Raw genomic sequence first — 27,047 nt, 5'->3', positions numbered from 1 at the left:
TAATTTACCTTAATAGGTAATAGTCAATGATAAGTATTAAATTGAGGAAGCAGAAAAATTAAACAAAAATGAACAACTTTCATAATATATTCAGAATGTTTAACTGTATGCATTTTTTTATTCTTTATTTTTGACTCCTAAATTTTTTTCAAGAAATAGAAATATCTGAATCTCAAATTGAACAGTGCATTGTAAAAGAAAAACTGATTACATTGTTTCATTTACAAGTCCATTAATTCACAAACAAGTGCATTTGATGGAAGACAGCATTTTATGTTTTCTTTGGTGTACATGTGTTTGGATCAAGAAATACTTCCTCTCTTTCTTTAAGTTCAATATTATACCTGCAAAGTGGTGGTCTGTGAAAGAAAAAAAGGGAGAGAACAATAAAATAACTTTTAGTAAAACAAGTTTATTTCCTTCTCTTGTAAATATTAGAATACTGTAGTCCATGCCTGTAACTAACTGGTTCTCTAAATGTAGGGAGTTGGAACAAATCTATAGGATCGTTTCCACTCTATCCCATTTTGCTGTGCAGGGATGAAATAGACATAATCCTTATGAGAAAGAAAAAAATCTGTTTCACTTCTTTTCTTGCTGCTTTATTGGAACACTTAATTGTATGAGTGTATACTGTATCAGTGTATATACAGTTATACACTGATACACCTGAAACTTGAACTCAACTCAGTGACCAGGCCATTCCTTCCAACATCATGGCCACCAGAAGAGAATCAGGGTGAATCACAAAGGCAAATTTTGCCAAAGCGATTTAATCAGTCCTCTCATGCCACCTACTAAAATGGAAATATTAAAGCTTAAGGTATTCTATATCTTGGACAGATTTTATATTTAATATTTCAAGCTTTCTGAGAAGTCAAGTCACTGAAGCACTGTTCACATATTTATAATAAAACAGTAAGACAAGTGTGTTTTCTACAATCAACTAAAAGCTCACAACCCCATTAGCATAGCACTGAATTACATTCTCTTGGTAAGTATGAAGTAAATACATGATTTTAAAAAAATACCTATATTTTACAAAGCCTCTACAAGCATTACAAAACAGTTTAGGCAGGTTCACAATGCCTATCAATGTTAAATTTTACCCAAGCCTTTGAGAAAAATTAATTCGCTCTCCTTTTATGTTGTAAAAGTTTATCTAATATCACTGTCATGAATTTGGGTATCTTTTTTATCTTATGTTTAATAGTTCCTTCTCTCCAGGCAATAAAAAATAAAAGCACTATAATTTGGAAGTAATTCTGTGATATATTTGGAATTACCAAGGGAGAAGAATATTATGTATTTATCTTTTTAATTTCAAAAAGCATACTGAATATTGTACTTCTACTGCTGTGCTTACCACACATTACTAAAATGAACGTATTACATTGGTATAAAGTGTAAGATTGATCTAAAATAGTAAAAAAGAAATCTAGTGATTAAAAAATCTTTAAAATTCAAATACAATCTAGTTTTGTATTTTAATCCACACGTATTATTATACCAAAGCCCAAAAAATATATAAGCTTCTTTGCTTGAAAAATCTCCTTAAGGCTTTTGCTCAACTTATCACCGTATCTATCCGTTTAATATTCCTTTTCTTTTGCCATGAACATAGAGGCCTCTAAATTTGACTTCATTTTTTATTTATTTGCTTATTTTTAATTCATAAAATTCTATGTATTCATTATGTACATTATGTTTTGAAGAATAAATACATTGAGGAATGGTTAAATATAGTTAATTAAAATACATATTACCTCACATAGTTATTTTGCAGCAAGAGCATGTAACATCCACTCTTTGCATTTTTCAGGAATATAATATTTTGATAGTAACTATGGTCACCAGGCTGCACAATAAACCTATCAAGCTCATTCCTTCTATCTAACTGTAATTTTCTATCCTTTGACCAACATCTCCTTAACGCCGACCCCGCCCTACTGGCCAGCCTTTGGTAACCACAATTCTACTCTCTGCTTCTATGAGATCGGCTCTTTTAGATTCCACATATGAGTGAAATCCTACAGTATTTCTCTTTGTGTACCTGGTTTATTATACTTAATACAATGTCCTTTAGGTTCATTCACATGTCATTGCCAATGATCAGATTTCCTTCATTATGTCTGAATAGCACTCCAATTTCTATCTCTCTTTCTATCTTTATCATTTATTTCTCTCTTTCTGTCTCTTTCTCTCTCTCTCTCTCTCTCTATATATATATATATATATATATATATAACATACATATTTATATATATTATATATATAAATTATATCAGATGAAAATACACATGTACATAAGAATTTGAAAAGCACTAGAAATGGTAATCCTGTGGGTAAATAGGCTTTTACTTAATTATTTATATCTCTTTAATAGAGTAGCACAAAACCTGGCAAGAGAGAAATATAAGTATACTATTGTTCTCATTTTATATGTGAAGTGCTAAAACTCACATAAAGTTAGACTGTGATAAAGTAACAGTTATAAACTCCAGATAAATCATTAAAGTAATAAAACAAAGAATTAGCAAATTGACAAAAGAGATAAAATTGAATCATGAAACTACTAGATTCACCCAAAAAGGCAGAGAATGAGAAGAAACAGAACAAAGGACAGATGGATCAATTAGAAAATGGAAGGGCAAGATGATAGTTGCTTGTTTGTTTGTTTGTTTGTTTTTGTTTTGAGATAGAGTTTCACTCTGTCACCCAAGCTGAAGTGCAGTGTTGCAAACTTGGCTCACTGCAACCTCCACCTCCTGGGTTCAAGAGGTTTTCCTGCCTCGGCCTCCCGAGTAGCTGGGACTACAGGTGCATAGCACCACGCCTGGGTAATTTTTTCTATTTTTAGTAGAGAATGGGTTTCACCATATTAGCCAGGATGGTCTCTATCTCCTGACCTGTTGAACTGCCTGCTTCGGCCTCCCAAAGTGCTGGGATATCAGGCATGAGCCACTGCGCCCAGCCAAGATGATAGTTTTAAACCCAACAATATCAATAATGACATTAAATTAAAAGATGTAAGTACCCTCAATTAAATGGCAGGGATCATTATCATTTTTCTTTCTTTTTTTCCCATTTATTTATTTTATTGCATTTTAGGTTTTAGGGTACATGTGAAGAACATGCAAGATTGTTGCATAGGTAAACACGTGGCAGTGTGATTTGCTGCCTTCCTTCCCATCACCTACATCTGGCATCTAGACCCTTGCTATCTCTCCCCAGCTCCCCACCCTCCACCGTCCCTCCCCTATTTCCCCCTGAGACACGCAAATTTTAAGAAAAATGAGGTACCTCTGCACACCTATTAGAAAAACTAAAATGAAAACCAAACGTTAAGAAAAAAAAAGCTGGTGAAGGTGCAGTTTGGGTTTAGGAGTCCACGGAGTTCTTATATTTTGCTAGTTTGAATGCAAAATGTGCAGTCACTTTAAAAAATAGTCTGGCAGTTTCTTGTAAAGTTCAACACACACTTACCATATGACCCAGATATCCAAATTCTAAATATCTGTCTAAGACAAATGAAAACATATGTTCACATAAAAACCTGTATGCCCAATATTTACAGCAGCTTTATTTACAGACATCAAAAAATGCAAGCAAACCATATGTCTTCTTACTGGTGAATGGGTAAACAAACTGTGGTATATCTATACGATAGAATACTATTCATTAATGACATGCCACTGATGCAAGTAACAACGTAGATGAATTTTATATGTATGTGGTTAAGTGAACGAAACAATATTTAAAAGACCTCATGCCATACACAGTCAACCCTCTGTATCCATGGGTTCCACATCCATGGATTCAATCAATAGCAGATAAAAAATATCTGGGGGAAAAATAGATGGCTGTGCCTGTATTGAATATGTACAGACTTTTTTCCCTTGTTATTACCCCCTCAATAATTTAGTATAGCAACTATGTAAATAGCATTTATATTATATTAGGTATTGTAAATGATCTACAGATAATTTAAATTCATGTGCATAAACTATATGCAAATAGTACATGATTTTATAGAAGGACTTGAGGATCTGTTGATTTTTATATGCACAGGGTTCCTGAAAACAATCTGCCACAGAAACCAAGGAGAAACTGTAATTCCACGTATATGTCTGGAGAAGTCAAAATTGGCCACAGTGGTTGCCAGCAGGTGGACTTGAAACCCAAAAAGCAGCATCAGGAAGTTTTTGTGATTGAAGGAAATGTAAGTTTTGATTGCAGTGGTGATTATACGACTCTCTGTATCTATGAAAATCCATGGAACTATACAACAAAAGAGTGAATTTTACTGTTACATTAAACTTTTGAAAGCAGCTTTAGCCCAACATTTTCTAGCTGTCATCTCAGGTCACTTCTGTCATATTCCTCTCAGCCCTAAGTTCTGAGGTCCTACTCCACTGGAAGTGCCTAGAAGGAGAGCTCTGCTGTGGTCTCTATCACAGTTTGTTAAGAAGAGATAATTACTTGTTGAGTGCATGCATAGTTTAATATGGACCATAAAGCATCACGTTTTTATAACTCATATTCCCAATAATTTGGCAGCACTAATTCTCACTAATTGCACATTATCTGTATGGACAGATCTAAATAGGAAAAGCAAATAGATGGTTTCAGCAATTATCTAAGTAATTAAAGTTAAAGCATACATTCATCCAAGCATCTGTTAACGTCTCCAGCCAGCAGGGAATGTAGCGTTTTGCTCAACACACCCATGAAATGTATTTTCGTATATTTTCCCCAGAGTAGAAACAGCTGCTCCAGATTTCACAAATTTAATACATTTCCATAGTTCATCCATGTTTAGACTTTACATAAAAATTAAAATTACATGCTTCTTTTTTCTTTTGCTCTGTAGCATAACCCAGTGACTTCACCCTATTTTATTACTTAACATATGAATAAGTAAAATATAATATTTATCTATGTTAAAATGATTAAGAAGATAGCGAAACAAATAAAATAGTGGACACATCTGTTCGTCTTTTCTCCTTCCTTTCTCTTTATAATAAGTGGCTAAGAAAAAGAAATGTATGCAAAGAACAATGATTGGGAGCTCACCAACATTCTGTACCAAGGTGTAAACATCATAACCCAAGATAGAAGATTTAAAAGCGTTCTTCCTCCTTGATGTCTCTTCTATGCATATATAACAATGAAATTGTCTAAAATGAAGATAGTTACATATGCATAGATATGAACTATTTATGGTAAGACAAACTTTGGGGAAAATGATGGATCCAATAATAAAAGACTAATTAAATTTAATAATCCCCAAAAGATAGAATACAACATAGCCATTAAGTTAGAAAAAAATGCTTACAACCCAGTTCATGATATAACATAGAACCAATAACACTGTGTTCACATTGTTTTCTATGTGAATAATGAGCCTTGAGGATATTGCAGTCTATGTTGAATAATGGATGTACACAAAGACTGTGTCAGATAATGTAAAAAATTAAATGCATGCTTCCACTGTAATATATGCACTTATGAGTAAGTATAACAAAATATTAACAATTGATATCTCTTAGTTGTAGGATTACATATGAATTAAGTTTTCCAAATTTTCCACAATGGGAATAATTGACTATATTAATTAGTGAAAAAGGTATGTTATTGTAAAAATAGCAATAACTAAAAACAAAAGATAAAACAAGGACAAATTAAAAATTTGAAGAAAGATTTTAGTTTAAAATCATTACAAAGGTGATTCTTGAGCTGAGAAACCTTATATATTCTATGTATTAACTCTGGATTTCTGTTTCTTAAACTAACAAAGAGGATACCTCATAGATTTGTTACAAGGACAACAAAAATAGCATTTGTAATGTAGTAGACACTAATTAAATTTTTACACTGTTACTCATCTAGAAAGCAGTTTACTAATATAAAATAATTATTAAGGATATTTCCTTAAAGATGCCTAAATAGTCAAAGAAATCATCAATCTTAGGTATACAACATATCTTAAATCATGTGTGTCATCCAAAGCACGCATCTTGAAGAAAACTAAAAATCCCTTCCTTATGTATTAGTTCTCTATAGGAAATGATTAAATTCACTTTGGGGCAGATAGCTCTAAAGATAAATTCTACTTTAGGGATAAAATTGCAATCAATGCAAATTCCATTTTCTAACCTTCTTAGTCAACTGTGCTCCAGCCTTCCTATATCCTAAACAACTCTCCTGGGTGGCTGGGCTCAGTGCCTTATGCTTGTAATCTCAGCACTTTGGGAGGCCGAAGTGAATCAGGAGGTCAGAGGTTCGAGACCAGCCTGACCAACACAGTGAAACCCCGTCTCTACTAAAAATACAAAAATTAGCTGGGTGTGGTGGCAGGCGCCTGTAATCCCAGCTACTTGGGAGGCTGAGGCAGGAGAATCACTTGAACGTGGGAGGCAGAGGTTGCAGTGAGATGAGATCATGCCACTGCACTCCAGCCTCGGTGACAGGACTAGACTCTGTTTCAGAAAAAAAAAAAAGAGGAGAGACAGAGACAAAAGTGAAATATGAAAGATTTTAGCATCTGTGCCCTGCCCTTGGACCAAGTTCAAGTTGACATGGCTACAGCCACCACCTAGCCAAGTAGGGATGAGGAAACCAGGCTCTCTCTGCTCTGTATATCTAGGATAATACCCACTACCATGCTATGAGCTGCTGAGAGACCAAGACTTGAGCAGACTGCACTGCCTACCGCTTCTTGCTTATTCTGCACACATGAGTAGAGCTCCATCCTCTCTGGTCACAAGCCTATACCTGGCACCATCTTGAGAGTTTGATGATGTGCTGTGCCTTAGCCTTGGGCCAAGTTTGAGGGGATTCAGCTGCAGCTGCCAACCAGCCAGAGGAGAGACGGAGAGACCGAGCTCTTCTAAGCACACTTAGCACAATAACTATTGCCCTACTACCAGCAGCTGTGGAACTGAGGTCTAGCCTGTCTCACCCATCACAGCTACCACGAACATCAACATGGACCAATTGTGTCCCAGTGGGTTACCCCACCACCACTACTGTCAACTCCGTGCTACCCAGAGGTCTGAGAACCTTCCCACACACCTAGCTTACCACTCCCAATACTAACTTCTAAACGAGCTACTTGGAGGCCCCCAAATCAGCCCTCCAGGACCAAAATGTGACCCAAGTCCTTTAAAGTGTCTGGAATGCTCTCCCAAGAAGGATGGCCAGAAATAAGCCCAGAAAGTGAGGACTACAATAAACACCTAATCTTCAATACTCAGACACTGAAGAACATCTACTAGCATCAACACCATCCAGGAAAACATGACATCAACAAATGAACTAAATAAGGCATCAGTGACCAATCCTGAAGAAACAGAACTACGTGAACTTTTAGACAAAGAACTCAAAATAGTGGTTTTGAGGAAACTAAAAAAAATTCAAAATAACACAGAGAAGGAATTCAGAAAAGGGGAAGTATAAGATTCATTCACCTTAAAAAGGAGGTAGAGATAAGCTTCTTGAAGACATTGACTCTATATATTTTGTTCAAAGACTTAATGTCAAGTGCCTTTAACTGTGCCTGGTACATATTGGGCACTAAATGAATAGGTGTTGAATGAATAAATGCAGAAATAAATACACTGGCATGGAACAATTTTAAAAAGAAAGAAAAAATGATTAATGGACATGTTTTTAAATGCCTAACCCCAATCATATTCAAATAAATTAAAGTTAAGGCAATGACACATAACATATCTCTTCCCAAATTAGGGAAAAAAAAGCATATTGTTGAAGTTATACTGAAATTGCCATCTTGTGTCATCAATAGTAGTTATGTAAAATTCTATATATATACTGGAAATAAGTGAAAAAATACACTAATAATCCCCAAGTGTTAATACTTCTGGCCCTATCCTCTTCTAGAATTTATACTTCAGAGACATAGCAGAAAGTAACATTTAAGAGTATCAGCTTTGGAGCCAGAGTACCCTGGTCTGAATTTCAGTTCAGCTAATTACTAGCTTTATCGCCTTGAAAATGTGATTAATCTTTCCGTGCCTCATTTTCTTTACCTGTAAAATGGGAATAGCTATAGTCTATTTTGTACAATTGTTAAGATTAAATAATGTAATATTTATAAATAATGTAATATATTGCCTGGCATATAATATGTGTTATACAAATGTTTGTTTAATAAATAAAAGATCAAAAATGCACATACGTATTTCTGTAGAAGACATTTACAGTTTGATTAACAGCACTAAAAATTATAAATAAATTGACTCCCCAAAAGTAGGGTAATTTTTAAATTGATTATGGAATAGCTGTAACATTAAATGTTATATACTTATTAAAATTAAAGAATTATCACAGCATAATAATGACAAATGACAATTTTTTCCCAACATATAATAAATATATAAGCATTCCATAATTGGAGAAAACTTAATGAAGTGACATTTTCTTGTAAAAATACCTTGATAAAAAATTAATTAAATGTATATGGATACCAAAATTTTACAGCTTTAGTTTGAGTGCCTTACATACTTGTTTTAACACCTCTAGTTATTCAGCCTGATTGCATTTAGTTCAATCATTTCCAGATTCTTTTGAAAATATTATGCTGTTAACCACATATGCTGTTCTATTATTATTATTATTATTATTTACTTTTTTGCTTCTGATTACTCTCTCTGTTCCAAAACAACTCGTACTTTTAATGGTAAAAGGCTACTGTATTTGGGGATTCCATTATCTGCTCATTAGAACAGTGACATATGCCTACTCCATAACCACATATGCTGTTCTAATGAGCAGATAATGGAATCCCCAAATAATAATAATAGATGCAAAGATTAGTAGCAGATTGAAAGTCTTGCAGCTCTAGTCCTTCAGGGCTTTATCCCTACCCACTCTGTACTTTCATAGTGAATGATGTTGCTAATGTTCCTGCTGACAATGTTCAGATATTTTGGTGTTTTTGTAAGAATTTCAATCATAGGCAAGGAACAATAAAACTACTCCTAGATTTTTGCCATTATGGTGACATCTGATTTATTGACTTTTCAGTGACTAAATAATATCACACCAAAAGTTACAAATGACTTCCCAACTCTCTTCTGTTGAAATAGATCTCATCTAAATGTGTATTCTTAACATTTATTATTTTTATTTTTACACTCCACAGGTTCTTGTGTACTATGTTTAACATTGACAGGAAGATAACTGGGAAATAAATATATATATAAATATAAATACAGGAACACAAAGAGAAATAAAGAGGAAGCACCACAGTCAACTAAAGAGAGATTTCTAGCAATGTATGCACCCATTTCTACTACTGGCTGTCAGCTGATGCTTACTGTTTGGACAACTCACATATGCAAATTGACAGATGACCAACTTATAAAAGAGATTTTTAGTGGTTCTCAAGGGTTTCACAAGGTGTTGTCAATGGAAATATGGATTCTTTTATAGCAAAAATTTACACTGATACCATGTGAAACAAGGATAGTGGGAAAACCTCTGTGATTGTGAGGACAAAAAACTGAGAAAAGTATATTAAATGTAATAAGAAAAACACTTCTAGAGCATGTCGTCTTCAGGAAAATTGTGCCCACACAGTAAGGATTGTGTTACATTTTAATGGGAATGGAGATATTTGTGATATGCTGACAAATCAAGACAGATGGCTATAAAACTGCAAAGTAAAGCGTCAGCTTCTCCTCAAGCTGTTATAGTGCATATCTGAGAGTCTCACTCCTGTCAGTGTATTCTTAGGGTTGGATCTCAAGTGATCCATAGGATCTTAGGTACAGCAGATGAAAATGGACTTTTCTGTCTTCCCAATAGAACAGCAGTGAAGTTGAGAAAAAGAAGATAATGCTGGAAGTCATGATAAAGTATATCTTCTGTGACCATCTATTTCCTTAGAGAGTTTTCATCATTGGACCTCATCTAAAAAATTGCAGAAAAGGACTCTCACCACTCCGTAAATATGTATGTTTATGGCAGAAATTACTGGTAAACTTCTAAGGCAGACATTGTTGTTACTTTTTTCATCTTTATTGTGTCTTTGAAATGATTGTGTTATTTTTCTTTGATTACACAATGGGATTATCAAACAAATTTCATTCAAGCAAGAAAAAAATAACTTTACACCATTTTGAGATTCTAATATTTGTGTAAAATATAGACTGACATACACAACAGATATTTGAATACATGAATTCTTAAAACATTACTTAACAAACTAATAGTTTCAAGTTTAAAAGATAACATGTTGAAATCAAAATTTAATTTTCTTACCTTTCTGGATATGTAAGTGATTTTAACATGAGACTCTGGATCTTGTATGTGCATGTGGAACATTGCAGATTTGAGCTCTGGAAATATGTCAAACCAATGCTTGAAATATTTACAAAGTCATTGTAAAATTGAGCGAGAATCTTGACTTCTTGAAGTTTATAAAATGGTTTGTTCTTTCTAGAGAGAAATTTGATATGTTCAGCATATTAATAATTTGAAACATAATTCAATTCTAAAATCAATATAATCCTAATAAGGGAGGCCACAGGGAACAATATTATAGGGAAAAGACCAAACAAAATATTATTGGAGTATTTATTAAAATAATTAAAACAGTAATTTATAGAAGAACAAAATAATAATAATAAATGTATTCCATCATATAACTGTTTTGAAAATGCTTTTTTTAGGTAAAAAGTGACATGTCTTTCTGAGTAGATGTCTGGTTTGTACATTTGTCTAAAATTAGAGAAGTCATCCTGTATATGCTTTTTAGATTCTTTAATTATCACAGTTCCTTCAATAGACTATATGTTCAAGGGAAAACTTAAAAATAATTTATCAAATATTTTTGACCGAAAGGAATAACTTTCAAAGCCCTGAGGTTCAAAACAGAAATATAGTGTTTAATAAGTACAATTTTCCATGCATTTACAATGTAATTAAGCTTTGCATACTTAACCTTATTTAACTACCTGAACAACTCCTTTTATTAGGTACTATGAGTATTACCATTTTACAGATAAGAAAACAACATCAGAGCACGTAAGTGTGTTTCGCAAAGCCACACAGCTAATAACACTCTTCACTGCTCTGCTCAATTTCTCACTCCTATGTGCCAGAAATGTGGGTCCCTGGAGAGCCATTTATGTCAATTAGGGCTTTCCTGACCCAAGAGGAGCTCTAGCTACCCTGTTGCACTTTTTCTCACTAGATAAAACTGATGGCAAAGAGGCGAAGGAGAAGGGGGAAGAAGAGGTGTAGGAGGAGGAGATAAAAGGAGAGAAAGAGAAGTAAAAGGTGGAGGAGGAGGAGAAAGGGAAGGGACTAAAGAAGACGACAGAAGTGAAGGGAAGAAAAGGTTTTTTGAAAAATCAGTTTAAAGAACTTTCTCTTTTGAGCCAACAACAACTTGATTAATCAAAGGTGACAATCACAGAGAGAACAGCTGAAGAGTAACCAGTGGGGCACCCAGCACTTCCTGCCACCTCACATTTTTTCTGCTCTCTTTTTGATTCCTTGCAACAGTTAGAAACCAGAAAAAGGACACGATTATTCACTCAAAGTCCATCTCTGCTACCTCCTTGCAGGGTTACCTGCAATGTCACGGACTATAATGTCATTAGATATATCTCTAATGTCTTTGCATGAACTTATCGAAATTTTTCAGAGATGATTCAATTCAACATAGCCAGATAGGTATGTGTTATCTTCCCATACAAATTCACAGCCATGAAAGGGGCTTCAATTACCAACAGTTTGCTCATGACGGCAAAATCTCTACCTTCAGCTAAGGCCTGTATGCTAAGTTTTAGATACATGTATCCACTGTCATTCAACATGTCCATTTGGATGTCTCAAGGATGCCTGAAACTCACTAGGTTCAAATCTAAATTACTCCTCTTCCCTAACACTCTCTCCAACAACAACAACAACAAAAAATACTAAAACTAAAACTTAGATTTTCTTAGAGTATTAAATGGCACTACCACCTAATACCCAAGTCTAACAACTAGGATTCATCTTTGATAGCACCCTTCTTTCAACTGCCACATTATCTGCTGACTTTACCTCTGAAATATCAAAACTGATTTGTATCCCTCATTTTTCCATCTCAACTCTAAACCTTCAAACCCAGGACACCATTGTGTCATGCCATATTCCTGCAACGGCATCTTGCTTTGTTTCTCTTCAATCCACTGAGGTCAAATTGCTTTTCCAAGAGAAAAATCCAATTATGGCCTCAACCTGACTGCCACAACTAAAATATTTCAGTGGTTTTCATGTGCCCAGTTAATAAAATATAAATTCTGGAACATGGCCTATGAGTTCTAATTTCTACAAAATATCTAAGTGTTCTCTATATTTCCCCTCTTTCTTTTGCTTCCCCAGTCTCTATTCTTAAACACACTAAACTCTCTTCACCTCTTGAAGAGGGCCATGCTTCTTGCTTCAGATATTCTGTATTTATTGGTCCTTCAGCCTGGAATGCAGCAGGGCGGTGAGTCCTGTTCATCATTTAGGACTCAACATAGTATCATGGGGAAGCTTTTAGTCACCCCACTAATTTACATCCCCTATTTTAATTTTCCATATACACTACGATTTGTGTCAAGACAATTTTTCATGAACAGATTTTACGTATATAGTTTTATAACTCTTTGTCTATCCTAACATGTCTCATTATGCTACAAACTTAATGAAGGTAGGACCGTGACTGATTTTCTCATCACAGTACGCCCAGCAGCTAACACAGTGCCTGGTTCAATGTAGATGCTCATTAAAAGTTGTTTGAATTGAGGAATGATGGACATCATTGTTTCATTTTTATTATTAATTTAAAATCTATCTGCTGCAGACACCTGATTTATATAAGAGCAGAACATCTTACCTATCCAGATTTGTATCCCCTATTCCTAGCACAGGTTCTGGTCTATAGAAGAACTCAATAATTTTTAATGAATGGACTGAATTGGATTCTCTCCATGTAACTTTTAGATCAGTGTAGAATGGCTTTATACTTTTTAAATTGTCACAAAGCTTGAAACTTGAAGTCACTCTAGATTGGTTTCTTTCCTTAACTTTCACTTATTCAATTAACCATGCAAACACATAACATACCTATTCTAAAGCCCAAAACTTCTAGAATCTCCCTTATCCTGTTTTTTCATTCCCACTGACTTAGACCCAGGCTCACATTATCTTTCACATGAATTATCACAGTAACTACTTCTGTAGCCTCCTGTCTCTGGTGTTGTTCCCTCTAATTTCTCCATTACTCATATGTCTGGGCCATCCTTCTATCTTGAATACCCAATATTGATATTTTCCATTTAACATCCTGTATTAGCATATTAATACACCTGGTCCAAGGAATCATTAATGGCATAGAAAAAATAACATTCAGTACAAAAATCAGGATGCAGAACACATTTCAATCAGATCCTAATTTTGCTAAATAAAAAAATGCCCATCAATGATAGACTGGATAAAGAAAATGTGACACAGATACACCATGGAATACTATGCAGCCATAAAAAAGGATGAGATCATGTCCCTTGCAGGGACAGGGATAAAGCTGGAAACCATCATTCTCAGCAAACTAACACATGAACAGAAAACCAAGCACCGCATGTACTCACTCATAAGTGGGTGTTGAACAATGAGAACATATGGACACAGGGAGGGAAACATCACACACTGGGATCTGTTGCAGGGTTGGGGAGCTAGGGGAGGGATATCAGGGGTTGCGAGATTAGGGAGGGATAACATTAGGAAATACCTAATATAGATGATGGGAGGATGTATGCAGCAAAACACCATGGCATGTGTATAACCTATGTAACAATCCTGCATGATCTGTATGTGGACCCCAAAACTTAAAGTATAATAAAAAAAAAAAAAGAAAGAAAGAAAAAGAATGTGTCTGTACGTAAGAGCATGTACAAGAGGGAGGAGGAGGAATAATTATAAACCAAATGCAAAGTGTAGATATTTCTGGATGATATAATTATAGGTGATCCTTGTTTTCTATTATATACTCTTATACATTTTCTACAGTGAATAAATAATCCTGTTTCCATTTTGAAAAAGAAAATAAAAGATCATTTAAAATTCTTTGACGCCAGTGGTATCTTTAAGACAATTTAAATCCCAAAACTTAATTAAATGTATACTCATGTGCCACATAATGATGTTTTGGTCAACAAAGGACTGCACATATGAGAGTGATCCCATAAGATTATAACACCATATTTTTACTCTACCCTTTTGTATGCTTAGATATTTTTACATACACAAATATTAATGATTATGTTACAATTGCCTCCAGTATTCAATACTGTAGCATGCTGTACAGGTTTGTAATATATTGCTTCTAGGTTACGAACTTATGTTACACTCCATATAGCGTGTGTGTGTAGCAGGCTATACCATCTAGGTTTGTGTAAATACACTCTATAATGTCCAAACAATGACAAAATTGCTTAAGTATGCATTTCTCAGAGGATATTCCCATTGTTAAGTGATGCATGACTGTATTAGAAAATAATATTAATAAAAAAACAGTAAAGTCATTATCCAAGATTAGGTGGACAGGTTATAACATATGTATATATATTCCCATATTTTATATCCATTCAGGAAAATACACTAATCCAAGTGTGTGAATAAAGCTATCACTATTTCATCCTGTTGCACATAGAATATGTTTGTAAGTTAACTCAAGGCTAAGTTTCTTTGCCTTCTGAACAAATTTGAAACAACTGTTCTAGGCTGATGGTTGAGTGCAATTTTTGAATTTAGATACTGTAGTAATCTATTCTCATGCTGCTATGTAGAAATACCCAAGACTTGGTAATTTATAAAGAAAAGAGGTTATTTATAAAGAGGTAATTTATAAAGAAAAGAACTGACAGTTCTGCATTGCTGGGGAGGCCTCAGGAAACTTACAATCATGGCAGAAGAGAAAGCAACATGTCCTGTTTTATATGGCGGCAGGAGAGAGAAGAATGAGAATCGAGCAAAGGGGGAAGCCCCTTATAAAACCATCAGATCTCTTGAGAACTTACTATCAAGAGAATATTATGGGGGAAACCACCCCCATTATTCAATTATCTCCACCTGGTCCTGCCCTTGACATGTGGGGATTATTACAATTCAAGGTGAGATTTGGGTGGAGACACAAAGCTAAACCATATTGTTCTGCCTCTGACCCTCCAAAATCTCATGTTCTCACATTTCACAACACAATCATGCCCTTCCAATAGTCCCCCAAAGAATTAACTCATTCCAACATTAATCCAAAAGTCCAAGTCCAAAGTTTCATCTGAGACAAGTCCCTTCCACCTATAAGCCCGTAAAATAAAAAAAAAGTTAGTTACTTCCCAAATACAATGCTGGTATAGGCATTGGGTAAATACACCCATTCCAAATAAGAGAAATTGGCCAAAACAAAGGGGCTACAAGCCCCATGCAAGTCCAAAATCCAATAGGGCAGTCATTAAACCTTAAAAATAAAAATGAAAAAAAAAAAAAAAACACAAAAACCTTAAAGTTCCAAAATGATCTCCTTTAACTCCGTGTCTCACTTCCAGGGCATGCTGATGCAAGAGGTGGGCTCCCATGGCCTTGGACAGCTCACCCCTGTGGCTTTGCAGGGTACAGCCCCTCTTGCAGCTCTTTTCATGGCTAGCATTGAGTGTCTGCAGCTTTTCCCGGTGCACAGCGCAAGTGTCAGTGGATCTACCATTCTGGGGTCTGGAGAATGGTAGCCCTCTTTTCACAGCTCCATCAGGCAGTGCCCCAGTGAGAACTCTGTGTAGGGCTCCAATCCCACATTTCCCTTCCACACTGCCCTAGCAAAGGTTCTGCATAAGGGCTCTGCCCTTGCAGCAGATTTCTGCTTGGATACTCAGGCATTTCCACACATCCTCTGAAATCTAGGTGGAGGTTCCCAAACCTCAATTCTTGTCTTCTGCACACCTGCAGGACCAAGGAGAATAGTATGGGGGAAACCACGCCTATGATTAAATTATCTCAACCTGGGCTTATCCTTGACACGTGGGGATTACTACAATTCAAGGTAAGATTTGGGTGGGGAAAAAGAGCCAAACCACTTCAGGTACTCTCCTATCTCTATGTTTTTGGTACATTCTTTCTTTTCCCCGGCTGTATTGCCTTGCTTTCATATGCTTCCTTGTTTCTTCTCTCTGCTTGAACCGTACATTAAGTGATCTTCTTATGTAAAACAGTTTGTTAAAAGCTACAATTATGCATGAGTCTCCATTAATCTGTGACTTCCCTGAGAACAAAATACTATCTGTGTCAGTTTGGATCCCCATTATTTTGAAAAATGAAAAATGCCCGAATAAGTTTGATGTTGAACGATTTAAATCAATTTAATAGCAAAACGCATGTTTCTGACAAGAATAAATAATAGATCATGCGTGAATGCATATGTATATACATTCATATATAAAACTGTAAGCAATTTAAAGCAATGAACAATTATGGAATAATATTAGTTATTATTTTAAAACATACAGTGTTCAAAATTAGGTGAAAAGGGCCAAAAAGTTTCTCTCAATAAAATATGGGTTCCAATGAAAGTCAAGAATTTGGATTGGAATTATTTTTTTGAGACAAAGTCTTGCTCTACTGCCCAGTTTGGAGTACAATGGCACAATCTTGGCTCACTATAACATCCACTTCCCAGGTTCAAGTGAGTCTCCTGCTTCAGCCTCCTGAGTAGCTGGGATAACAGGTGTGTGCCACCATGCCCGGCTAATGTTTTTGTTTTTGTTTTTGTTTTTCCATATTTTTAGTAGAGATGGGGTTTCACCATGTTGGTCAGGCTGGTCTCGAACTCCTGACCTCATTATCCACCCACCTTGGCCTCCCAAAATGCTAGGATTACAGGCATGAGCCATGGATTCTGGCCAGAATTTTTGTTTAATTTCTTTTATCTTCTTTGGGTGATGGAAGGTTAGTTTAAAAAGGGAAAAGAACAAGGATAATTGCTACACTTTCATTACCAGTCCTATCCAACTGTTAAATTATCTGAAATGCCTTGATTAACTTTAAGAAAATTAAATGTATACAATCTAATAGTAAAATATTTAAAATATGTTCAAAATTTTAAAAACTTTGCTGGACTTGTAACCCAGGATATTATCTCTAAGGATGATCATGGCATCCCATGACATAATGGTCTTTATGTTACCTCAGTACACAGGTATTTCATATTTTCATTACGGTGAGCTTATCATTATTTTCTTTGTGGATTCCAAGGTTTGAAAAGTTTATCTATTATTATGAGCTATGGCTACTTTTTGTATTTTAATATTGTTTCATATTTTACTTAAGTGTTAGTAACACCGTAACATTAAACATTTTCACTTCCATTGTTTGTGAATGTGCAAATAAATAACTAGTCAGGGACTTTCTCCTGGCTCACAGAATTTGGATATCTCTATGTACTCAAGTCCAAGGTCCATCACACATTAAATTCGTTAATTAATTAACTTATGTACTGTAGCTACCTAAACTGTACAGCAGTAAATGTTGGAAATATCATCTATGCTTCCTGAAATCCTAATCTGTTCAATAACCAGTGAAAACTGTAGCCAAATTACTGTGTCTATCCACAACAAAACAAACCTTTATATTGCTTTTGATCACTAGATACGGTGCCTGTGAGCCTTTTGAAAATCATTTCATTATTTAATGGCTATTTAGAAGTCTAGCACAGCAGGTTGGAAACCACAATTGTATAGTAATGTGCCCCTTTATATCATTCTTCTAAGAAAAAAAAAAATATCTAGTTTAAGAATTTATTAAACACAGAAATATATATTCAACAAGCTCAAGCCAAGAACATTCTTTTATATAATTATACAACCTTAAAAATACGTATACACACGTGCACATACATATGTACCTACATACAAAGTTAAATAGAAGATTGAGAAACAAACAAAACCCTTTCCTATTATTTGGGAGCGTTGTAGGTGGGAATCGCTCTCTGACACAATCCTAAAATTGTGTCACTCTATTTACAGAAGTCACTAAACATTTATTCACATCACTGTGAACATGATACTGCCTAAAAACTGGAGAAATTAGAAGGCAAGGTGGTTAGGAGAAAGACTGCAATGAGAGTCAAAAGAGAGAGAAAGAAACAAAGCCATCTTTAACTCTTATAACTTTTTTTGTGTGTTTGTTTTTTGAGACAGAGTCTCATTCTGTCTCCCAGGCTGGAGTGCAGTGGCTCCATCTTGGCTCGCTGCAACCTCGGCCTCCTGGGTTCAAGGGATTCTCCTGCCTCAGCCTCCCAAGTAGCTGGTACTACTGGTGTGTGCCACCAGGCCTGGCTAATTTTTGTATTTTTAGTAGAGACAGGGTTTCACCTTGTTAGCCAGGATGGTCTTGATCTCCTTATACATGTATAACTTTTAAAGTCTCTAGTTGCTTAAAGTAAAGGAATCTCTTTAAATATGTTACTTTTCTCTGTAACATGAAGGATTTAGAATGTAACACATGAGATCCTTTTAATATTTAACATTTTGAGACTCTCTGGATTAAAAACAAACTATAATATTTAAATTATCTGTTGGATGGGATCCTGAAGAAAGCAAACATTGAATTTAGGAGAGAAGAAAATACTGCATTTTACTTACTTATAAAGCCTTGGCTCTTCAATCATTCCAAGCTGGTTTAATAATTTAAATGAAAAAGAGCCATCCGTCATAGTTTTATCCAGAACAATTATACTGAGAACAAAATAATAGGCTATAAAATAAAAATATAGAATGCAACTCACGTTATTTTTTAATTTTTTGGTTTTGGTATATATTCAAATACATATGTATGTATATGTATAGATAGATACATAATCTAGGCTTTTATTACATATGCAAACAATATTATTGAGAGGACTCATTTGGTAAATGGATAATATATTTTAACTTTTGTTTGTCAATTTTTGACTACTCTTAAACATGAGGAATGAAAAAGCCTGCCAGCTAGTAATGGGTATGGTGGAGTGCCAAACAAATAGCTTCTAAATACTAACTAGTCTGAAACCAAAACATTTCAGAAATTAGGCCAATTAAGCAACTCATACTTTCAATAGCACACCTAAGGTAAATATGATAAGATTTCTTAATTATCTGATTAATAGTGCCAGCTGTTTGCTTGGCAAACAATTCCTAATTTCACTGGCTGTTCAAGAATGACTGTCAGATTAAATAATCCTATATAAGGCAAGTTCATAGTAGTTCTTATTCAAATTGCCTTTACTAAACGTTGGTCGAGTATGTCTTTCACATGCAAGGATGCTGAACTCACTCCTATATATTGCCAGGTCTGTGCAGGAAATCCTGACTCTCTAAGAGTTACCTCAAACACTAAAAGACGATGAATTTGTGATTGGATTTTTCCCATCTCTGACACAAGAGGTACAAAGTAGCACTTCTTACTTTGAAGTTATTTCACAGCCTCAGAAAAAGTACTTTGATTCATTTTGACCATAAAAATGGGCATTCAGACTTGCTCAGATGATTTCTGGCAGCATAGAATATTGAGATGTTACAGATTAAGCCACTCTCCCACTATAAGTACTTGGAAATGCTAGGTGTACAATCCACGTTTCAATATGCAACCAAGCCCGGAAGAAGGAAGGGTAGATGTCAGAAGGCAGAAATAGAGAGAAATTAAAGCCAAGGCCAGAAGAATATTTGTGCTATTAGAGTGTCAGAAAGAAAAAAGAGTGTGGGGCCATTAAGAATATTCAAAGACACGATAGCTGAAAACATTCTAAATTTGGCAAAAAAAAAAAAAAAAAAACAGATTGAAAAAGCTAATAGAATAAATAGAAATTCTCACCAAGACACATCATAATAAAACTGCAAAAGTAAAATCAAAGAAATAAAAATCTTAAAAGCAGCCAAAAACAAATGATGCATTACCTACAGGGAAACACCAATTTGAATCACATTGGATTTCACATCTGGAAGCCATGGAGGCCGAAAGAAAATATTACATTTTTCAAGTGTTGAAAGAAAACACTGTCAACATCAAATCTTACATCCAACAAAATTGTCCTTTGAGAATGAAGGTGAAATAGAGATATTATCAGAAAAAGAAACAGTTAAAAAAAAAAATCTTACTACCAGACTTATCCTTACAGATTGTCAGGAGTAATTTCTTCAAACATAAAGGAATTGATGAAATAATCAAGAACCGTTATGAAGAAAGAATGAACAACAGGAAAAGAATAAATATGGGTACCTACAACAGATTATGTTTTTTTTTTCATTGATTTTATGAATGTTATTTGAGGATTGAAACAAAAATTATTACAAAATCTGATATTCAAAATCAAGATCAGGAAAAGTGGGGAATGTAAAAGGACCTACATGGATGTGAGGTTTTCACATCTTACTTGAAGTGGTTAAATGTTGGAATCACTAAACAGTGATAAATAATGTCTGCATATTGTAATTGTTGTAGGCCTCCCCAAATATGTCCTTGTCCTAGTCCCTGGAAACTACAAGTATGTTATCTTACATAGCAAACGATAATTAAGATAGCAAATAAAATTAGAATTGCTAAGCAGCTGTTCTTAAGTAGTTACATTATATTAAATTATCCAGGTGGACCTAATGTTATCACCTGAAAAGAGGAAGAGGAAGACAAAAGAGGAGAATCAGAAAAAGAGATGTGGCGCAGAAGAAGGTTCAAAATTATATAATATGAGGACTCAGTCCACCAATGTGAAGGAAAATGACACAAGCCAAGGAATGTGAACAACCTCAGGAGTTAAAAAAGTTAAGAAAGAAACGAATGCACCTGCCAACACCTTGACTTTAGCACAGTGACACCTGTATTAGACTTCTGGACTACCGAACTTCGAGATAATACATTTGTGCTGTCTTAAGCCACCAAATTTGCGGTAATTTGTTATAGTAGTGATAGAAAAGCTATATTCATTTTGATACAAAGAACGGGATAGTGCTATAACAAACATATGCAAGTGGAAAAGTTGCTTCCAAATTAGAAATGAGCAGAAGCTGGAGGAATTTTCAGGAACATAATAGGAAAACCTAGATTTCCTTGAATAAATTGTTATTAGAAATGTGCTTACACTAGTAAGGACACAGGAGGAAATAATGAACATGGCAAAGAAAACACACATTGCAAAAAGACTGTTGGTGAGAAATATGGATGTCTAATGAAGTGAATAAGAATGTTAATCTTGCTGTTGTTGAGGACTCAGACAGAAATCAGAAATATGTTATTGGAGGCTGTGTGCAGTGGCTCATGCCTGTAATCCCAGCACTTTGGGAGGCTGAGGTGGGCAGATCACAAGATCGAGTTCAAGACTAGTCTGGCCAACATGGTGAAACCCTGTCTCTACTAAAAATACAAAAATTAGCCTGGCCTGGTGGCAGGCACCTGTAGTCCCAGCTACCCATGAGGCTGAGGCAGGAGAATCACTTGAATCCAGGAGGTGAAGGTTGCAGTGAGCAGAGATTGTGCCACTGCATGCCAGTCTGAACAACAGAGGGAGATTCCATCACAAAAAAAAAAAAAAAAAAAAAAAGGTATTGGAAACTGGTAGAAAAAGAATCCTTGCTACATAGTGGCAGGTAGCTTAGTGGAATTATATCCTGCAATTTATGTGGAAAGCAGAAATTGTAAATGAAGAAATCTGAAATTTAACTAAGGGGATTTACAAGTCAGGGATTGAAAGTGGGGCCAGATTTCTCCTTGGTGCTCATCGTGAATTGTGAGAGGAAAGACAGAAACTGAAATGAAACTGTTAAATTTAAAGGAGTCCTGACTTGCTGATTTGGGAAATCATCAGCCTAGCAAGTTTACTAAAGATGCCCAAATTAAGAAATTTACCATGGGAAATGAAGATCTAGAGAGAGAGCTGAGGGTGTAGCTGGAACTACACCCTCAGAAAGATTTTAGAAATCAGAGTATTTAGTCACACAAAAGGGTCTTTGAAAATATTAAGCAGGTGACTCACAGGTTCCTTTAGCCATCTCAGCAGAGGCCAGTGATAGAGGCAGGATTTTCTAGAAATGATATGGAAGAGTCTCTTTTCTAATGGAATGACTCTCTGTGACATGTACGGAGATCCACCAGGCTGTGGAGAATGTAATAGTGGTATAAATACTGCCCACATAGACTAAAGGCAACAGAGTATAAAATGACAGAAAGTTTTGAGGCCTGTAAGAATTCTACAAACAAGAAACAAGATGAAAAAATTACTCAGATGCAAACATATGCTACCATTTACACATCTAAAGAAGAAGGGGGAGAAAGAGAAAGAGAAGGACTCTAAGAGACCAACATACCATGAACCCAGGGAGAAGAGCCATGAACCATACAGAATTATTCCCAGGCCTTAAAATCAAACGGAGTTTGCCTTGCTGAATTTAAAAGCTGCATGGGACAGTTGACTCTATTTTTCTTCTACTTTTTTTCTCTTTGAACAAGAATGCCTATAACTGGTATCCTATGTCTATGTTGTGTCATTGTATTTGAGGAGGAGGTAAGTGGATTCCTGAGATTCACCACAGATGACGAAAAATTATTTCCATGCACTTATAGCCAGAGCTTTAGCCAAATCTGATTTAGGTGAATTAGACAAGATTTGGAACTTTATATCTGTTGGGTTTAGAGGACATTTTTTTTTACTTTAAGTTGATGCCATAATGACTTAATGATGCCTGAGATCAGCCAACAAAATATTATCTTATACCCAAAGAAGCAGAATACACATGTATTGCAAGTACCTTCAAAGCATGCACCTAAAGAGATCAATCCTCGGCGACTAAAAATACCTCAGCACATTGTTAAAAAATGATACAGAGTTTGATTTCTAGCAATAATAAAATTAAACTAAAAATCAGCAACAGGAAGACAACAGGAAAATTTCTAAATAGTGGAAATTAAACAGCATGCTAACAATTAACCCACAGTCAAAGAAGAGTTCTCTAAAAAATACATAGGACAGAATAAAAACATACAATATATCAAAACACAAGGAATACAGTTCAAGAAGTACTGAGAGGGAATTTCATAGCACTAAATGATTACAATAGAAATGAAGAAATATCTGAGGCCAACAATTTAAGTTCCTTCCTCAAAAAAATAGAAAAAGAACAAAATAAACCCAAATAGAGTAGAACAAAATATGTGTGTGTGTAAATATATACATAGAGAAAGGAAAGAACAAAGCAGAAATTAATGAAATTTAATAAAATAACATAATAGAAAATTAATTAAACAAAAATCTGGTTCTTGAATAAAAAACAATAAAATTGATAAACCACTTTGTCTAGCAAGACAGACAAAATAAAAAGAAATGAGATAAATCACTATCAGGAACGAAACAAAAGGCATTACTACAGACACTGCAATCCTAAAAAAAATTTTGAAACAGATAATCCAAGTAGTCTTAAAATTTTAAATAAATTAAATTTGCATAAATAAAACTTCCTCTCAAGAAAGTCTCCAGACCCAAATAATTTCACTGGAAAATTCTTCCGAACATTTAAATAATTAACACAAATCTAGCATGATCTCTTCCAGAAAAGGTAATAGAGAAGGGAAAATTTGCCCACTCCTTTTATGACGCTGTGTTAATATAGTATGAATACACTATTACTCTTATGCCAAAACCAGACAAAAATGATAAAAAAGGAATACTACTAAGAACTTAGAAAAATCCTCAACAAAATATTAACAAATCAAATTCAACAATATATTTTAAAATATTCACTAAGGCCAAGTGGAATTTACTACTGAAATGCAAAGCTAGTTCAACATTCTAGAATCAATTAATGTAGTTCAACATATCAACAAAGAAAATAATTACATGATCATATCAATTACACATAAAAAGCATATGGCAAGATCCAACACATATTTATGAGGTAGAATACTTAGCAAGTTAGGAATAGAGGGGAACTAACTCAATTTTATAGAGTATCTACAAAACAAAGCAAAACAAAACTATAAGTAACATCACACTTTAATGGCAAAAGATTGGATGTTTTTTCCTCTAAGGCAAAGGTGTCTGGGTTTACCACTATTATTCAACATAGCACTGGAAGTTCTAGCCATTGCAATAAGTAGATTTAAAAAAAATATTAAGTGCACAGAGATTGTAATAGAAGAAATAAAAACATTCTTATTTGCAGAAACATAATTGCTTACATAGAAAATTCTAAGGGATCTATTTTTTTAACCTAGAAATAATAAATGAATTCAGCAAGTCCCAGGAAACATTTTCAACACAAAAGATGCAATCTCATTTCTATATACTAACAATGAATACGGAGATACCAAAATTTAGCAATACATTTTATAATTATCACCCAAAATGAATATGTTGTATACACATAACAAAAGATGCACACTATCTGTATGCCGAAAATCGTAAAATGCTGATTGAAGAAATCAAAGAATCAAAGTATATTGAAAGACATACTATATTCATGAATTAGAATATTTAGCATGGTAAAAATATAAGCTCTCCCCAAACTGAAATACATGTTTAATGCAATTTCTGTTGAAACCTCAGATAAATTTTTGTAGATATAAAAAATCTTATGCTAAAATTTATATTAGAAGGCATATACAGAAGATCTAAAATAACCATGACAAAGAAGAATGAAGAGGTACTCTATAGCTATATTAATTAAATGATATGTGGTGCTAGAAAAAGGGATAAACACATAGGTAAGTGAAAAAGTGTAGAGATCAAAATATGAATCCAACACAAATAGGTACAAAAAATATATTTAACTGATCATTGGTAAAGATGCAAAAGCACTTAATAAAGGAAAACCTTTCAACAAATGGTTCTGGAGCTACACAAAAACTAAATATAAATGGATTTCAGATGTCAATGTAACACATAGAACTATATAATTTTTAGAAAAAACATTACAGGAGAAAACCCTCAGGACTTAGGGCTCAACAAACAGTTCTTAGATGTGACACCTAAAGCAGGATACATTTCTAAAAGGAACTAATGATCGATTATTCCGCATTTGAACTAATCACTTTTTCTCTGACAATATTTTTGTAAAACAGATAAAAAGACAAGTTACAGACTGTAAGAAAATATTTGCAGATCAAATACCTGACAACATATATAGTTTAAAAGGTATGTAAAGAGTTAACAAAAGTCAACAGCTTAAAAAAAAAAGCCCAATTAAAAAATGTTCAAAAGACATGAATACACATTTCACCAAAGATAATAAGAAGAAATAGTCAATATAATCCGCCATCAAGGCAACAAATATTAAAACCACGGAAGTATCATGCATGCATGTCAAAATGCATAGGAGTTTTAAAAAATAATGACAACACCATATTCTGAAAAAAATCAGGAAAATTAGATCACTTATATTTTAATTGGGAGAATTTAGTAAAGTGGTACAGTCACTCCAAAAAAAATGTCAAATATTTTCAAAACTAAATGTGCAATTAGTTTCTGTCCCAGCAATAGCACTCCTGGGGATTTAAGACAGATAAATGAAGACATATTCATACAAAAACTAATATACACTATTCATAGCAAATTTATTTGTCATAGCCAAAACCTAAAAACATCCCAGATGCTCTTCAACAGGTAATTGGTTAAACAAATGGTGGTACATGCTATATCTATGTAAATGTTTATGCATATTCCACATGTAATATCTATACAGAGAGATATGGATAGATATATAATATTTATAGATATATATATAACATAGATATATAGTACATAATATCAAGATCAATATATAGATATATCTATCAATGGATATAGAGATATTATAAATCTCTCTATAGAAAGAGTTACATAATATAGCTATATATTATATAGATATCAATATACATTGATTAACAATAGAGATAGAGGTATATTACTATGGAATACTACTCAGCAAATAAAAGTATAATGAATCATTGATACATGCCACATGGATGAACCTCCTCCAGGAAATTGTGCTGAATGAAAAAATAAGCCAATTAGAAAGGTCACATGCTGGATGGTTCCCTTTATATAACATTCTTGAAATAACAAATTTCTAGGAATATATGAATGGATAGCAGGAATTGGAAACCAGCAAGTGGGGGAATGGTGTAGGTAGTTATAAAAGCATAATACAAGGATTCTTTGTGGTGATGAACTGTTTAGAATCTTCATTGTGGTGGTAGATACACAGCCCTATATATGTGATTATTTTATATGGAGCCAAATACACACATAGCCACACACAGGCAAGTGTATAGGGAAATCTGATTTAGATGGGTGGGTTTTATCAATGTCAATATCCTGCTGGTGATACTAGACTATGGCATTGCAAAATGTTTCCATTTAAGGAAACTAAAGTATTCATAGTATTTCTGTATTATTTCTTACATCTACATGTAAATCTAAAATTAACTCAATAAAATTTTTAATTTGAAAAATGGACAGCCCCAATTCTGTTTGATAGGACACATCACTAATGTTTGAAGACTAATATATTGAAGTTGGTAGTGACTGTGACTGGGAAACATTAACAATGATTGACCCAAAATATTTTATGATAATCTATTTTAAGTATTTATCTCTCAGTAATCAAAATCAATGACAGGAATTTAAAACTTCCTCCATAAAATTCTTCACATAAAAAAGATTCATTTTATTTACAAACCAATTCCAGTTTTTCATTTCCAAACAGAATAATTTTGCATTTTAATACTTCCTCAAAAATCTAATTTTGTATTATATTTCTATGAGATTCTCTCTTGTTCTACAAGTTTTCTTCTCTTGTCTAACTCTAAATGAATTATGAGTTATTACTGCTTTCTTGACCTTATTTATATTTACATATTAACAATTTAGTTTTGGTTTCCAAATGGGTGTTCATACTGTATGTAGATGCCAAAATAACTTATCATTTTAGAGGCTAAAATAACTCTAGAGGTGAAAAGAGTAATATGCAAATTTGGGGTGAGGGAGTACAACCTTGATT

The 27,047-nt window shown here is 34.2% G+C and overlaps 1 protein-coding gene across 1 annotated transcript in view; it reads right to left on the bottom strand.

Annotated features, from left to right (window-relative positions):
• Window positions 1-235: 235 nt before the first annotated feature.
• Window positions 236-27,047, bottom strand: part of LIPI (lipase I) — a 48,244-nt gene continuing 21,432 nt past the window's right edge. The window contains exons 8-10 of the mRNA XM_032277178.1: window positions 18,690-18,801; window positions 10,291-10,467; window positions 236-359 (exon numbers count right to left, since the gene is read on the bottom strand). Coding sequence (XP_032133069.1) covers window positions 272-359; window positions 10,291-10,467; window positions 18,690-18,801 — 377 coding nt within the window. The 3' untranslated portion in view covers window positions 236-271. The remainder of the gene's footprint in view (window positions 360-10,290; window positions 10,468-18,689; window positions 18,802-27,047) is intronic.

Source organism: Sapajus apella, unplaced genomic scaffold, assembly GCF_009761245.1.
Source record: "Sapajus apella isolate SASKATOON/1434 unplaced genomic scaffold, GSC_monkey_1.0 scaffold8, whole genome shotgun sequence".
Lineage (NCBI taxonomy): Eukaryota > Metazoa > Chordata > Mammalia > Primates > Cebidae > Sapajus > Sapajus apella.
The sequence above is the reverse complement of the archived record's forward strand: the minus strand, read 5'-3'. Positions and strand labels throughout refer to the sequence as shown.